The sequence below is a fragment of the Cynocephalus volans genome, chromosome 3 (assembly GCF_027409185.1).
Source record: "Cynocephalus volans isolate mCynVol1 chromosome 3, mCynVol1.pri, whole genome shotgun sequence".
Classification (NCBI taxonomy): domain Eukaryota; kingdom Metazoa; phylum Chordata; class Mammalia; order Dermoptera; family Cynocephalidae; genus Cynocephalus; species Cynocephalus volans.
The window spans coordinates 27,341,481-27,355,179 of NC_084462.1; the positions used below are offsets into that span (position 1 = coordinate 27,341,481).

Sequence of the window (13,699 nt, forward strand, 5' to 3'; positions counted from 1 at the left end):
CTGGACTCTGGAGCGTGGAGGGCGGTGCTTCTGTTGACTGGCTCCCCCAAGCACCTGCATCAGCCTGTGTTCCTGATCAGTCATCATGCTGCCAGTCCCTGGCCTTGGCCCTCATAGCATCTCCAGTCTCCCCAGCTCCTGCACATGCCCCCCACTCCTGGTGTTCCAAGAACCCCTGTAGCAAGCCAACAGGAAGCCATGGCTGGATGATTCCCTTCTTCATTTACTGATCAGTGTTGGATACTTTTCCTACAAGTTAACTATGCCACCACCAGGGTTGGTGCTTCTGGAGGTCAGAGATTTCCACCCCCAGACTTAGTTCATGCATGAGAGGGAGGGCTGGATTGGCCATTTCTGCAGCCCCTTTCAGTCCTGAATTTCTGATTCCCCATAAAACTGAGGGCTTTCCTTGAATAATAACCCATCTCCCCATTAAATAAAAAACTGTAAAAGATGATGTGTTCTGTCTTTCTGATCAGACTGAGGGCAGGGACTATGAAGCTCCTGAGATGGGAGGGAAGGAATTCTCCTCCATTCTAGGAGCTCTCCCAGGTTATGAGCAAATCTCTTCTTTCCCAGGCTGTCACAGGGCTCTGCACAAAGTGGAGCCTGCTCACCTGTTCATGACACACCAAACATCTTGACATCAGAAGGAAAGGGGCCTGGTTTGGCCACTGTTGGCCTCATGGGCTCTCTGGGGAGTCTCAACTCACCACCTCTCAATAAAGCTTCTTGGCTTTGTGACTGCCTTTATGTTACTTATGTTCTGTTTCTTCACCTGTGTGATGGAGATACCTTTGCCTTTCTCAGGAGTGTTTCAAGGGTTAGATGAATGAAAGGAGACGATGCATGCACAGAATAGTCCTTAGAGTATGTCAGGCTCCTGCCTGTGCTCCTTGGGAGAGGTCGCCTGTAATTTCTTAGCTCCACTGCCTTTCTCGCTCTTTTATTTCCTAGTGTTCAACTCCTTGGACATGTCCCGCTCTGTGTCAGTGACAACAGCTGGGCAGTGCCGCCTGGCCCCGCTGATCCAGGTCATATTGGACTGTAGCCACCTCTATGATTACACTGTCAAGCTTCTCTTCAAACTCCACTCCTGTGAGTATACCAGGCCAAATCTTCTGGGAGCTTCAGGCGAGAGGGAGATCACAGCCTTGGGATGTCCCTGGAGGAATGCAGCCCTTCTCAGTGCCTTGGCTTTCTGCTTCTGTTCCCAAAGGCCCTGGAGCTGCTGACCATCATGAGAACAGTAGAGCAGGGCCCGAGCTTTGGTATGCCTGGTGAAGCAGCTGGCTTGCTGTAGTCATGTCCCAGGGTGGTTCTCTCTGTCCACCACCAGCTTTAGCATGTCATCATCCACCAAGTGTGTTCTGTATTCTGGGAACCACACAAATAACAGCAGACGTGGCTCAGACCCACATGAGCTAAGGCAGTGGTTTCCAAACCATTTATCAACACAATCCCTTTGTTCAAATGGAATTTTATGGAGAAATATAAAATATTAAACAGAGCTGCTCAAGCAAATGGAGGGCTGTTTCTTACCTAGCTGCATATCTCCAGGGTGCCCTTAGCAGAATATAATGTTTTGGAAACTACTGGTCTCACAAAACTTCTTATGCTTTTGTGTGTTTCTTGTTTAAAAGGATATGTCTGTGTCCTGCTTCTGTGGGGTCTACTTTAGTAGGTCTGGTAGGGTTCGGGTCTACACTGTTAAACACATATGCCCAGATGAATCTGATGTGGGTGGTCCCTGGGCCACACTGTGAGGTGGCCACCATGAAGGATGTACACATGCAGAGTGTGTGGATGATGGAAAACTAAGAAAAATCAAGACGTGAGTGGATATGAGCAAGGTTTTACAGCACAGTAGTATAGGACAAGGGATCCCCTATAACTGTGGTCATTGACAAGTAATGAATCTGGTTATTTAGGACAAGGGAAGCAGCATCACTGATTAGTCCGAGTTGGTTTCATGGAAGGGAGATTGGAATTTGCTGTTCAAGGATTAGAAATGCTTTGGAGCAAGTAGGCATGCCTGGAAGGAGCCATGAGGGTGGACTAAATCCCAGGAGAAGGGAAACAGCTGCTTAGAAGCACTGGATACTGGTGAACTTTCAGTTGTTTCTAAAGATCTCCAGAACACATTTCCCCGTAGAACATCTCCACCTCCTTAGAGAGTGATGAGTTATGAGAAGAGGCAGGTAATTAAGTGTTTGGGTTTAAAGGCCTTTAAAGGCAGGGTAGTACACGAGACCTACATGGATTACCTCTGGGCAGGAGCCTGTATGTCTGGGGAAAGGGTAGGAGGGACTCTATACACTATATACTTTTCAAAAAATAAACATTTATTTTTGTTTTAGATCTACAGAAGATTTACAAAGACAGTGCAGAGAGTTCCCATATACCCCATAGCCAGTTTCCCCTACTGTTAGGCTATTAGTATGATACATTTTTCACAACTAATGAACCAGTATTTATACCTTAGTATTAATTAGGGTTCATACCTTATTCAGATTTCCACAGTGTGTGCTTAGTGTCCTTTTTCTGTCCCAGGATCTCATCCATGACACCATTACACTTAGTTGTCATGTCTCCTTAGGCTCCTCTTGGCTGTGACAGCTTCTCAGACTTTCCTCGCTTTTGATGACGTTGACAGTTTTGAATACTGATTAAGTTTTTTGTACAGTGCCCCTCAATTTGTTCTTTTCTGATTTTTTTCTCATGATTTGACTGGGGTAAGGATTCTTAGGAGAAAGATCTGAGAGGTTAAGTGCCATTTCCACCCACTGTCCACTTTTGCCACTTTGAATGATCATGGCTCATACATATTTACACTGAATGAATGTGTATCATCCATAAAAAAATAACTAAAATTTAAACTTAAAAGAACTAAAGGGACTGCTGAGTTGTGATTTATAACTGAAATCCACAGACTCACACAATCTGGGAGGGAAGCAGGCCTCAGAGAACCAGCTCTGCAGGGGAGGAGGCTGGCCCTAAGTGGCTGCTGCTTGTGCAGTATCGTAGAGTCAGATAGTGACCAAGTGGGGCCTGGAGCCTAGATCCCTTAGTCTAAGTCCCGTGTTCTTTGCCTTCTGATGGCATCCTCTTAGGCAGGCCCTCTGCACCTCTTCCAGACTAACATCAGCCTTGAGCCTCACCCTAAAACAAGTGCATACAACACCTGGGAGAGAACCGACCCCTCCAGGGGCCTGTTGGTCCCTCCTGCTGCTTGGTCAGGTCACCCCTCCTTCTGTGCTCAGGGACACAATGTCCATCCCACTGAGCCCAGAATGGCTCATCTTTCAGGAGCAAACTGAAATGGAAAGATTTGGAGAATAAGCGTCCCCATACTCCTGGTGGTCCTGCCGGGCTTCATTGGTTACTAGTCATTGAGGCAGCTCTGGGCCAAGACTGTCCCCTGGCAGGGCTGGCCACATGCCCCAGGATGGCTGGTGCCCCCCTCCAAAGCCCTGTTGTGCCTTGCCTGCACTCTGGTTCTCCTCCTCCCTCACACTCTTTCCAATTTCTTCCAGGTCTCCCAGCTGACACCCTGCAAGGCCACCGGGACCGCTTCATGGAACAGTTCACAAAGTAAGGGCTGAAGTGATATGAACGAAGGCGAATTGAAAAGTGCATAAAATTGGTTAATCCACATGAGAGCACTTGCTTTCACATGCTTGAGGATTGAGGTTATCTGCATTTTAAGCCGATAAAAGTGACAGAAAATAGCTAGGACAGCAGCAAACCTACCAATGGCTGGGGAAGCTATCAGTTCTCTAATAAATCCCACAGAAGCATACAGAAGAAAGAGATTTAGTGCATTCATTAATCACCCACTTCATGCCCGGGATCCTCTTCTCTTTGTCCTCTCCCTAAGTTCTCCTGGTCTTATTCCATTTTCATGCTACCAGCCCCTAAGTACAAGGGTGATGTCTTCAAAAAGTTCATGGAAGGATTTGTATTATCTTTTAATTCTATTTTTCCACAAACATTTCGAAGTGCCCGCACATGAATCTCTAGCCAAACATGCCTCCTAAAATTTAGTCTCACATACCCAATGACAAATATACACCATACTTAAATCTCAAACTGAACTCTAAGTTTTCCAAAAAAAATGACCTTTCTCTCCCCAGTCTTTTCTTTTTTTTTTTTTTTTGTCTTTTTCGTGACCGGTACTCAGCCAGTGAGTGCACCGGCCATTCCTATATAGGATCCAAACCCGCGGTGGGAGCGTCGCTGCGCTCCCAGCGCCGCACTCTCCCAAGTTCGCCACGGGCTCGGCCCAGTCTTTTCTATCTCAGTCAATGCCGCCATCACCCGTTTAGGCTGGAGATTGGACCTCACCATGTCCAATCCATTAGCAAGTTCAGTGGATACCCTACAGTTGTATCTTGTTCTGTCCACATTTCCATCTCCACAGCTACACTTGCCAGCTGCCAGGACCATCCAATATTGACCTGATTTCCTGGGCCTCCTCTCTTGCCCCCTGCAATCCAGTCCTCCCAGCAGATAGAACAACTTTGGAAAATGCAAATCCCTCACTCAAAACATTTTAATGGCTCTGGTTACACTTAGAATAAAATCTTAGCTCTGCAAGGTGGTCTACAGGGTCCTGCGTGTTCTGGCCCCTGCCTGCTGTCTCTGACCTTGTCTCTATTGCTCACAGTGTGTCAGCAACTTGGGGTCTTCGGTCTGTTCCTGAAACACACCCAACCCATTCCTCCACCAGGGCGTTAGAGCTTGCTGCTCCCTTTCCCTCAGATGCGCCTCTCCCAGCCTGACCACCTCCAGCTCATCTCTTGTCACCCACTCAGAAAGGCAGTCTCTGGCCCCCTTACTTAAGTCAGGTCTTCCTTCCCATCTCCTGTTCCTCCAGCCCTACGCCCCCCACCCCTAATTTGCTATCACAGCACCCTGTTTACATTCTTCCTGGTTCTTAGCACAGCATCATTTCTGTTTGACTGTCTTGTCCATGATTTAATCTCCAGCACCCGACACATAGCAGTCAGTTAAGCAGACAGTGCTCCATAAATGTTTGAATGAACCAATGAGCTAATAAGCCAACTGTCTAGTCTAGGAGAGAAAGAACTTGTCCGGCTGAGGAGTAAATTTTCTTGGTGCATTTGGGAGAAAAAATTGGTGACCAGATGAGAAGTACAGCTCATCCTTCAGGTGCGTGTGTCCAAGAAGAGGAGAAATATACACATAGAGAGAGAGAGACGGAGGACTGGGGGAGCTGAGAAGACATCCTGGCTGAGCACTGTGTGTTTCAACCCTCTTGTTTTTCCTGTTAATTTCTTTATCCTTGACCATAGCTCCTGAATCCTGAGTTTAGGCTTCTCTTGCCAGTTCCCCAGCAGCAGTCAAAGGACAAATGCAGGGTTGTACTAACCTCCTGGTTTCCACATTTCCTTTGAGAAGCCTAGTACGTATTCTATAATAAATGACTTATTAAATCCTAGGAGACAGGCCCTGGGGCTGATTTCCTGGAATGTTAAATTCCAGTAGCTTGTGAAAGCAGTAGAGTCTATTACTGTTGGCTCCAGCCCAGAAAGGCAGGGATGTGTGGTCAGGTGGTTTTATTTCCTTTCATTTTTTTCTAGCTTATGAAAACACCTCCCCTGAGCAGCCGCCTCCCTTTCTTTCCTGCGTAGACATGGCCGCTCTCCGAGGTCTCTCAGTCCTTGAATTCAGGGAAAGCAGCTGTGACATCACAGGGATGGTTACTTTGTGGGGTCTGAAAGACTAATGAGACCCTGGGGGTTTAGTTTATTGGGCTGAGCTAGAGAAAATTCTGTGTTGCAGGTAGAGGGTGCTGAGATCCACGATCCTCTTTTTCATCCCAGAATATCTAAGTCTGGATGCTTTCATGTTTTTTGGTCTTCGGTGTCTACATTCAAAATAGAGATTTGGGAATGAGAAAAAAAAAGTGTTGGTTACTTCATGCCCATATTCATCTGAGGTTAGGGCCCAGCCTGGATAAATAGTTATTCTCCAACAAGTGTTTACTGAGTGACTCCTGTATGCCTGGTACTTTGGTACACCTGGCCTAACAGGGTTCAGCCCCTGCCTTCTAGAAGCTTATAATCTAAGTGGAGAGATAACAAGTAGCTCAAAAATAAGATGAATCAATTAAAATGAGATATCCCTTAGTAATTAAGTTCCCTTCATTTTTTCTGTGGTTAGTTGGCTTATCTTCAGAGAAAGTACATTTATTTTATTAATTTTTTATTTTTTTGGCAGCTGGGTGGTAAGGGGATCCAAACCCTTGACCTTGGTGTTACCAGCACCATGCTCTCCCAAATGAGCTAACTGGCCATCAGTACGTTTATTTTAATGTTACTCTCAGCCAAATGCTCCTAGAAAGATAATCTGCAAATCAACAACATATATTCCACAGTGATGAAGAAATTAGTTTTTGGACTGTCTGTTATTCCCAAGGATTTGTGGCATAATTATGCTTCTTTCACCACCAGACAACTGAGGCCTGGCTGTCAGTGACCCTTCTCTGTAACATCATAATTAAATCCTATCACCATGGAGCCATCTCCATGACAGCCTGTGCCTTTGGGCCAGGTAGGGATTAGGAAAGCTGGGTGGCTGCTCTGTCCCCTGATGGGGGCTGGTGCAGACACCCAGCAACCCTCAGGCCCTGCTCCACCCCTAGGTTGAAAGATCTGTTCTACCGCTCCAGCAACCTACAGTACTTCAAGCGGCTCATTCAGATCCCCCAGCTGCCTGAGGTAAGTGTACCCGGCCAACTCGGCACTGCGGAGTCCCAAGGTCCTCTCTGAAAAGCTGGCAAGGCTGGCGGGTGAGTTTGAGGATGTATCTCCCCTCTTCAGAACCCACCCAACTTCCTGCGAGCCTCTGCCCTGTCAGAACACATCAGCCCCGTGGTGGTCATCCCAGCCGAGGCCTCGTCCCCTGACAGCGAGCCAGTCTTAGAGAAGGATGACCTCATGGACATGGATGCCTCCCAGCAGGTGAGGACCACTTGGGAGAGAACTAGGCCCTTCCCACTACTGCCAAGTGCAGGGGAGAGAATGGGAGAGGCCCTGGCCAAGGCTCATTGGCTCTAACCAGGTTCAACCTCCTCCTAACCAAATACTGACCCAGACTGAGCACTGTGCTCTGTGGTTCCTGGAGAGCTCATAGATGGGTCTGGACCAAATTAAGAACGGGGACATTCTTACATGTCATTCATTTCACCCACTCGCAGAGTTCTGTGGATCTCTAACTTGTTCTCATTCCCTTCTGATTACCGCAGAATTTATTTGACAACAAGTTTGATGACATCTTTGGCAGCTCGTTCAGCAGTGATCCCTTCAATTTCAACAGTCAGAACGGTGTGAACAAGGATGAGAAGTGAGTCCAGGCTGGGTTCAAGCAGATGATGCAGAAACCGAATTAAGCCCTGGTCTGCCTCGCAACACCCAACCAAAGAGGAATTCTTAATGGCACTTGGGCTTCTTAGATGAAGAATGTCTTGACCTTCAAATATCGGTCCTTTAATCCCAGAAGAAAATCAATAACTGTGGACCTGTGGATATTAGTTTTTGGTAGCACTTAGAGTATAATTTATGGAGTTTCAAAGAATTTTCCCCAAATTACCACTAGCTTTAACTCCCTCCCCTCATCTCCCAGCTTGCATTTAGAAGGAGAAGGTAGAAGTTCAGTGCAGGCAGACCCTTCTCCTTCTCTTCCCAGGGACCACTTAATCGAGCAGCTCTACAGAGAGATCAGTGGGCTGAAGACGCAGCTGGAAAACGTGAAGACTGAGGTATGCATTGGGATCTGAGATGCTTTTGTGCTTTACCAAAACGTGGCCGATTTTATTAACTTATTTTTATTTTTTTCATTATACATGTTTATGGGGTACAGTTTGTTGTTTCTGTACATGCATATATTGTATATCTAATTAGAATAGTTAGCATATCTATTCCCTAAACATTTATCATTTCTTTGTGGTTATAACATTGAAGTTCCTCTTTTTCTGGCTGTCTTGAAATATACAATATAATATTATTAGCTATTGTCTAGGGCACCAGAACTTATGCTTCCTGTCTAATTGCAACTTTGTACCATTCTGCCAACCCTTCCCAACCCCCTCCCTTTCCCTGTCTCTGGCAACCACTATTCTACTTTTTCTCTCTTTTTTTCTCTTTTTAATTTATTTTTATTAATTGATCCATGATAATTGCATATATTTATGGAGTGCAGTATGATACTTGGATACATTCATACTGCATGCAGTCATCATATCAGGGTGCTTAATATATCCATCACCTCAAACATTTGTTAGTTGTTTGTGTTAGGATCATTCAACATCATCTCAACCAGCTATTCAAAGATACACAGCACTTTGTCATTGACTGTCATCTCCCTATGTTACCACAGAACACTAGATCCCATTCTTCCTATCTCTGCTATTTTGTATTCACTGATCACCCTCACCCCATCCCCCCTCCCTTTCCCCCCACCAATCCCTAGTAACCACAATCCTATTTTCTACTTCTATGAGATCAACCTTTTTTTGCTTTCACATATGAATGAGAACATATATTTCTTTCTCTGTGCCTGGCTTATTTCACTTAGCATAATTTTCTTCAAGGTATTCCATGTTGCTATGAATGGCAGAATTTCATTCTTCTTTCGCTAAGTAGCATTCCATTGTGTATATATACCATATTTTCTTTATCCAACCATCCATTGAAGGACATTTAGGTTGGTTCCAACTCTCGGCTATGGTAGATATAGCTGTGATGAACATGGGAGTGCAGGTGTCCCTTCTCCATGATGATTTCCATTCCTTTGGGTATATACCCAGCAGTGGGATTGCTGGAACATATGGTAGTTCTAACTGTAGCTGTTTGAGAAATCTCCATACTGTTTTCCATAGTGGCTGCACCAATTTACATTCCTACCAACAATGTTTAAGACTTCCCCTCTCTCCACGTCCTCCCCAGCATTTATAATCCTCTCTTTTTTTTTTTTTTTGACCGGTAAGGGGATCGCAACCCTCGGCTCGGTGTCGTCAGCACCACGCTCAGCCAGTGAGCGCACCAGCCATCCCTATATAGGATCCGAACCCGCAGCCTTGGCGCTGCCAGTGCCGCACTCTCCCGAGTGAGCCACAGGGCCAGCCCTAATCTTCTGTCTTTTTGATAGTAGCCAGTCTAACTGGGGTGAGATGATATCTCATTGTGGTTTTGATTTGCATCTGTCTGATGATTAGTGATGTTGAGCATTTTTTCATACACCCATTGGCCATTTGTATGTCTTCTTTTGAAAAATGTCTGTTCAATTCCTTTGCCCATTTTTCAATTGGATTTTTTTTTTTTTTTTTTTTTTTTTTACTGTTGTTGTTGAGTCCTTTGTATATTCTGGATATTAATCCCTTGTCGGATGCATAATTTGCAAATATTTTCTCCCATTCTGCAGGTTGTCTTTTCACTCTGTTGATTATTTCCTTTGCTGTACAGAAGCTTTTAGTTTGATATAATCCTATTTGTTTATTTTTTCTTTTCCCTGTGCTTCTGAAGTATTATTCATAAAATCTTTGTCCAGACCTATGTCCTGAAGTGTTTCCCCTATGTTTTCTTCTAGAGGTTTTATAGTTTTGTTCCTCACATTTAAGTATTTATTCCGTTTTGAGTTGATTTTGGTATGTGATGAGAGTTAGGGATCTAGTTTCATTCTTCTCCATTTGGATCTCCAATTTTCCCCACACCATTCTTGGCTCCTTTGTCAGAAATTAGTTAGCTGTAGGTAAGTGAATTTATTTCTGAATTCTCTATTCTGTTCCATTAGTTTGTGTGTCGGTTTTTGTGCCAGTACCATGTTGTTTTGATTATGATAGCTTTATAGTATATTTTGAAGTAAGGGAGTGTGATATCCCCTACTTTATTCTTTTTGTTCAAGATTGCTTTGGCTATCTGGGGTCTCTTGTTGTTCCATATATATTTTTGAATTGTTTTTCCTGTTTCTGTGAAGTATGTCATTGGTAGTTTGATGGGGATTGCATTGAATCTGTAGATTGCTTTGCATAGTCTGGTCATTTTGATGATATTGATTCTTCCAATCCATGAACATGGTATGTCTTTTCATTTGTGTGTCTTTTTAAATTTCTGTAATCAGTGTTTTATAGCTTTCCTTGTAGAGATCTTTCACTGCTTCAGTTAAATTTATTCCTAGGTTTTTGTTTGTTTGTTTCTTTGTTTTAAAGATGACTGGTAAGGGGATCTTAACCATTGACTTCGTGTTCCCAGCACCACGCTCTCCCAAGTGAGCTAACCGGCCACCCCTATATAGGGATCCGAACCCGTGGCCTTGGTGTTATCAGCACCACACTCTCCCGAGTGAGCCACGGGCCGGCCCTATTCCTAGATATTTTTTGGTGGTTGTTGCTGTTGTAAATGGGACATATTTCTTTTTCTGCATGTTTATTACTGGTGTATAGAAATGCTACTGATTTTTGTACATTGACTTTGTATCCTGCAACTTTATTGAATTTATCAGGTCTAGGAATTTTTTGGTAGAGTCTTTAGGTTTCTCTCTACATAAAATCATGTCATATTAAACTTATATCCCATAGATACTTGTTGGACCACATCCTAAGGTTGGTTAATTAGTGGAAATGCCAAAGCCAAAAGCACCTGCCTTTCCCATGGTCTCCATCATAATGCTTTCTTATTGTACATACCTTGAGAACAACATTTAAGCCAAACTTCAGTTTCACTGTGATACCCAGAGATAACCATGGTTGCCACTTGGCTAGGAGGCCATGGTGAGAAAGACCAGTTTTTCTCACCTGGCGATAAGAAGAGTTTGGTTTGGAACTCTGATGGCTACGTGCAGTGTCTGGTGCTGTGTATGTGACTGCCCTTCAGAGCTGTGGCTGTTCAGACTTTACTCACGGGGACAGCCACAGCATCCTCTCCTGCTTCCTCCCAGCTCCTCCACTGCTGCCACTCTAACTAGGACCAGAACTCCCCTGCCACCATCCCCTCTTGTAGGTTGGGTGGCTCAACTCTCCCGAGACCTCAGGAGTTGGCTTGTTGGGGACACTGTCTATTTGGTCAGTGCTAGCAGCGTGGTATGCCCCGTTGTCCCAACCCTTGGCAGTGCAGTGTTTGGACTCATTCCCCGAGTTGCTCCCCCAGGGCCAGCGGGCCGTGCTGCAGTTGAAGGGCCGCATCAGCGAGCTGGAAGCTGAGCTGGCTGAGCAGCAGCACCTGCGGCAGCAGGCGGCCGACGACTGCGAGTTCCTCCGGGCAGAGCTGGATGAGCTCAAGAAGCAGCGAGAAGACACTGAGAAAGCTCAGCGGAGCCTCACGGAGATAGAAAGTGAGAGGCTGGTGGGGTAGGGAGGACAGAGTCTAGCTGGACCCGGGAGGGAGGCTGAAGGTTGGCCAGCAGAGCCCCAGCCTCACGCCCTTCCAGGCGCACTGTCAGGAATGCCGGCGCCTGTCATCGGCCAGAGGGGCAGGTCTGAGTCCAGTGGGCACAGGCGATGCCAATCATTGTCTGCCTGGGGCAGTGGAGAGCCAGAGGAGAGGGAGACAGGATGGAGGGCCAAAGAAGAAATTGACATAAAATCTGGAACCCCTGATAAAGTGAATGGCATGTGTGTAAATGCTGAGGAGGCATGAGTCTGGGTAGTAATTTCGATCAGGAAAGTTCTTTTTTTTAAAGACAACTTCCCAGAGAAGTTGATTTAAGTAGGATTTTCGAGAGCAAGAAAGATATGTGCATTTGTAGAAAGAAAGGAGGATCTTCCAGGGACCCTGACTTATTGGAAGGAGGGCAAAGCGTCCCAGCCAGCATAGACTCCTCACCTTGTCCTTGACGATACAGGGAAGGCCCAAGCCAATGAACAGCGGTATAGCAAGCTAAAGGAGAAGTACAGCGAGCTGGTTCAGAACCATGCCGACCTGCTGCGGAAGGTAGGACCTCAACCCCCTGTTGCCATCCTACAGACCCCACGCCACAGGGGAGGTATTGGCTCAGGCCTCACGGCATCTCCAGGCAGGTTTAACGCCTCCGCCAGTTTCTAGTGGGTTGCCACCATGCCTTGGGAGCCCCAGGTTTTCGAGCTCCCTTGCCTCCTGTGGCTTGAGCGCCACCTTAGGGGCCAGCCCCACTTAGATTACCCACTACTGTTATTATTTCTGCAAATACTTGAGAGCCGAGTATCTGAAGGCAAGAACTTTATTCTGGCTTCCTTCCGGGTAGGAAAGAATTCCTCTGTCCAGTTCCAGGGCAGTCACAGTCTGAATGCAATCATTTATTCTAGAAGGTAGATGTCCTTTAAGCCTGAGATCAGCCCATTCAAGGTACTGTTCTTCCCTTACAGAATGCAGAGGTGACCAAACAGGTGTCTGTGGCCAGACAAGCCCAGGTGGATTTGGAACGAGAGAAGAAAGAGCTGGAGAGTTCCTTGGAACGCATAAGTGAGCAGGCCCAGCGGAAAGTGAGTGGAAGGAGAAGCACTTGGGAAATGAGGAGGAGTCTGCAGAGCTGGAGATCCACTATCTGCACAAGTCAGAGGACTTTGTCGTCTCCTGCTCCGTGGGCAGTTCTGTGGGTCGGTCAGGACACGGTCACCAGTGTGTGCATGGGTTAGGACCATGAAGTAATGAAAGGACCCAAGTTGAGTAGGTTAATCAGCAAAGGCTTTCCAAGGGCAAGACTCGAGGAGAGTCTAAGGAAGGGAAAGCACGTGGATCAGAGAGAGAGAGGGATGAGGATGGGCAGAGGCTTGCAGCCAGAACACCATGTGGGGTGGGCATGGCAGGTCAGAGGCTAAAGTGGGGAGTAAGAGATGTCAGATAGATGAAACTGAACACCTCAGACTTTAGAGGAGTGGCTTTCACACTTTTCTGTGACCCAGAGTGAAAAGTACATCTATCTAATGGAAATAAACGTTTTACCAAGTCATCTTATCCTTACCATGTAAATGCATTCAGATAGTTTCTATTCTGTTTAATCCTCCTTTTAAAAAGTGTTAGCTGTGAATTCTTACTAGTGGGTCACAAACCACTCTTTGAAAAACATCACTGAGAAAAGAAATCAAAGAAAGGGAATGATTTTAACATGATGAGATGCCATAATTCAGCAATATACCAGTATTAGGATGCCTGACTTAAATATCTGTTTTGACTTTAGTATTATGTGCTCAAGCATGACATTTGAAAAATGTCCCTAAAAATTCCTCCCTTGACATTCTGCCTAGCCAGAAGAAAACTTTTTAGTACACTCTGGGGTCTCACATCCCCACCCCACCACTTTTGGTTGGAATATAACTGACATACAATAGAGCATATACATCTCACATCGATAGCTTGGGGAATTTTTACACTTCTCCATTCCTTGTAACCACCACCCAGTTCAGAGTCCTTCATTTTTCTTCTCTTTTAGACTCAAGAACAACTGGAAGTTCTAGAGAGCTTGAAGCAAGAACTTGCCACCAGCAAACAGGAGCTCCAGGTCCTTCAAGGCAGCCTGGAAACATCTGCCCAGGTGAGCGCCTCCTTTCTTGATATCCCTCTGGCTCAGTTTTTTGGTCACCCAGCATCCTGCACATGGCCATGCTGGCCCCATCTGCAATCAGTGTGTGCTCAGGGGAATGAATGTGGCAGGTTGAAGAGAGATGACCTCCTGTTCCTTGTGGCCAGGTGGTGGGTTTGGACCT

The 13,699-nt window shown here is 45.8% G+C and overlaps 1 protein-coding gene across 2 annotated transcripts in view; it reads left to right on the top strand.

Annotated features, from left to right (window-relative positions):
- The window catches only part of HIP1 (huntingtin interacting protein 1), a 160,101-nt gene that overhangs the window by 128,108 nt on the left and 18,294 nt on the right, over positions 1-13,699 (top strand). For both annotated transcript variants that reach the window (XM_063089744.1, XM_063089743.1), the window contains exons 8-17: positions 958-1,098; positions 3,537-3,594; positions 6,671-6,746; positions 6,849-6,989; positions 7,274-7,371; positions 7,714-7,786; positions 11,169-11,352; positions 11,863-11,951; positions 12,362-12,478; positions 13,426-13,527. In XM_063089744.1, coding sequence (XP_062945814.1) covers positions 958-1,098; positions 3,537-3,594; positions 6,671-6,746; positions 6,849-6,989; positions 7,274-7,371; positions 7,714-7,786; positions 11,169-11,352; positions 11,863-11,951; positions 12,362-12,478; positions 13,426-13,527 — 1,079 coding nt within the window. The remainder of the gene's footprint in view (positions 1-957; positions 1,099-3,536; positions 3,595-6,670; positions 6,747-6,848; positions 6,990-7,273; positions 7,372-7,713; positions 7,787-11,168; positions 11,353-11,862; positions 11,952-12,361; positions 12,479-13,425; positions 13,528-13,699) is intronic.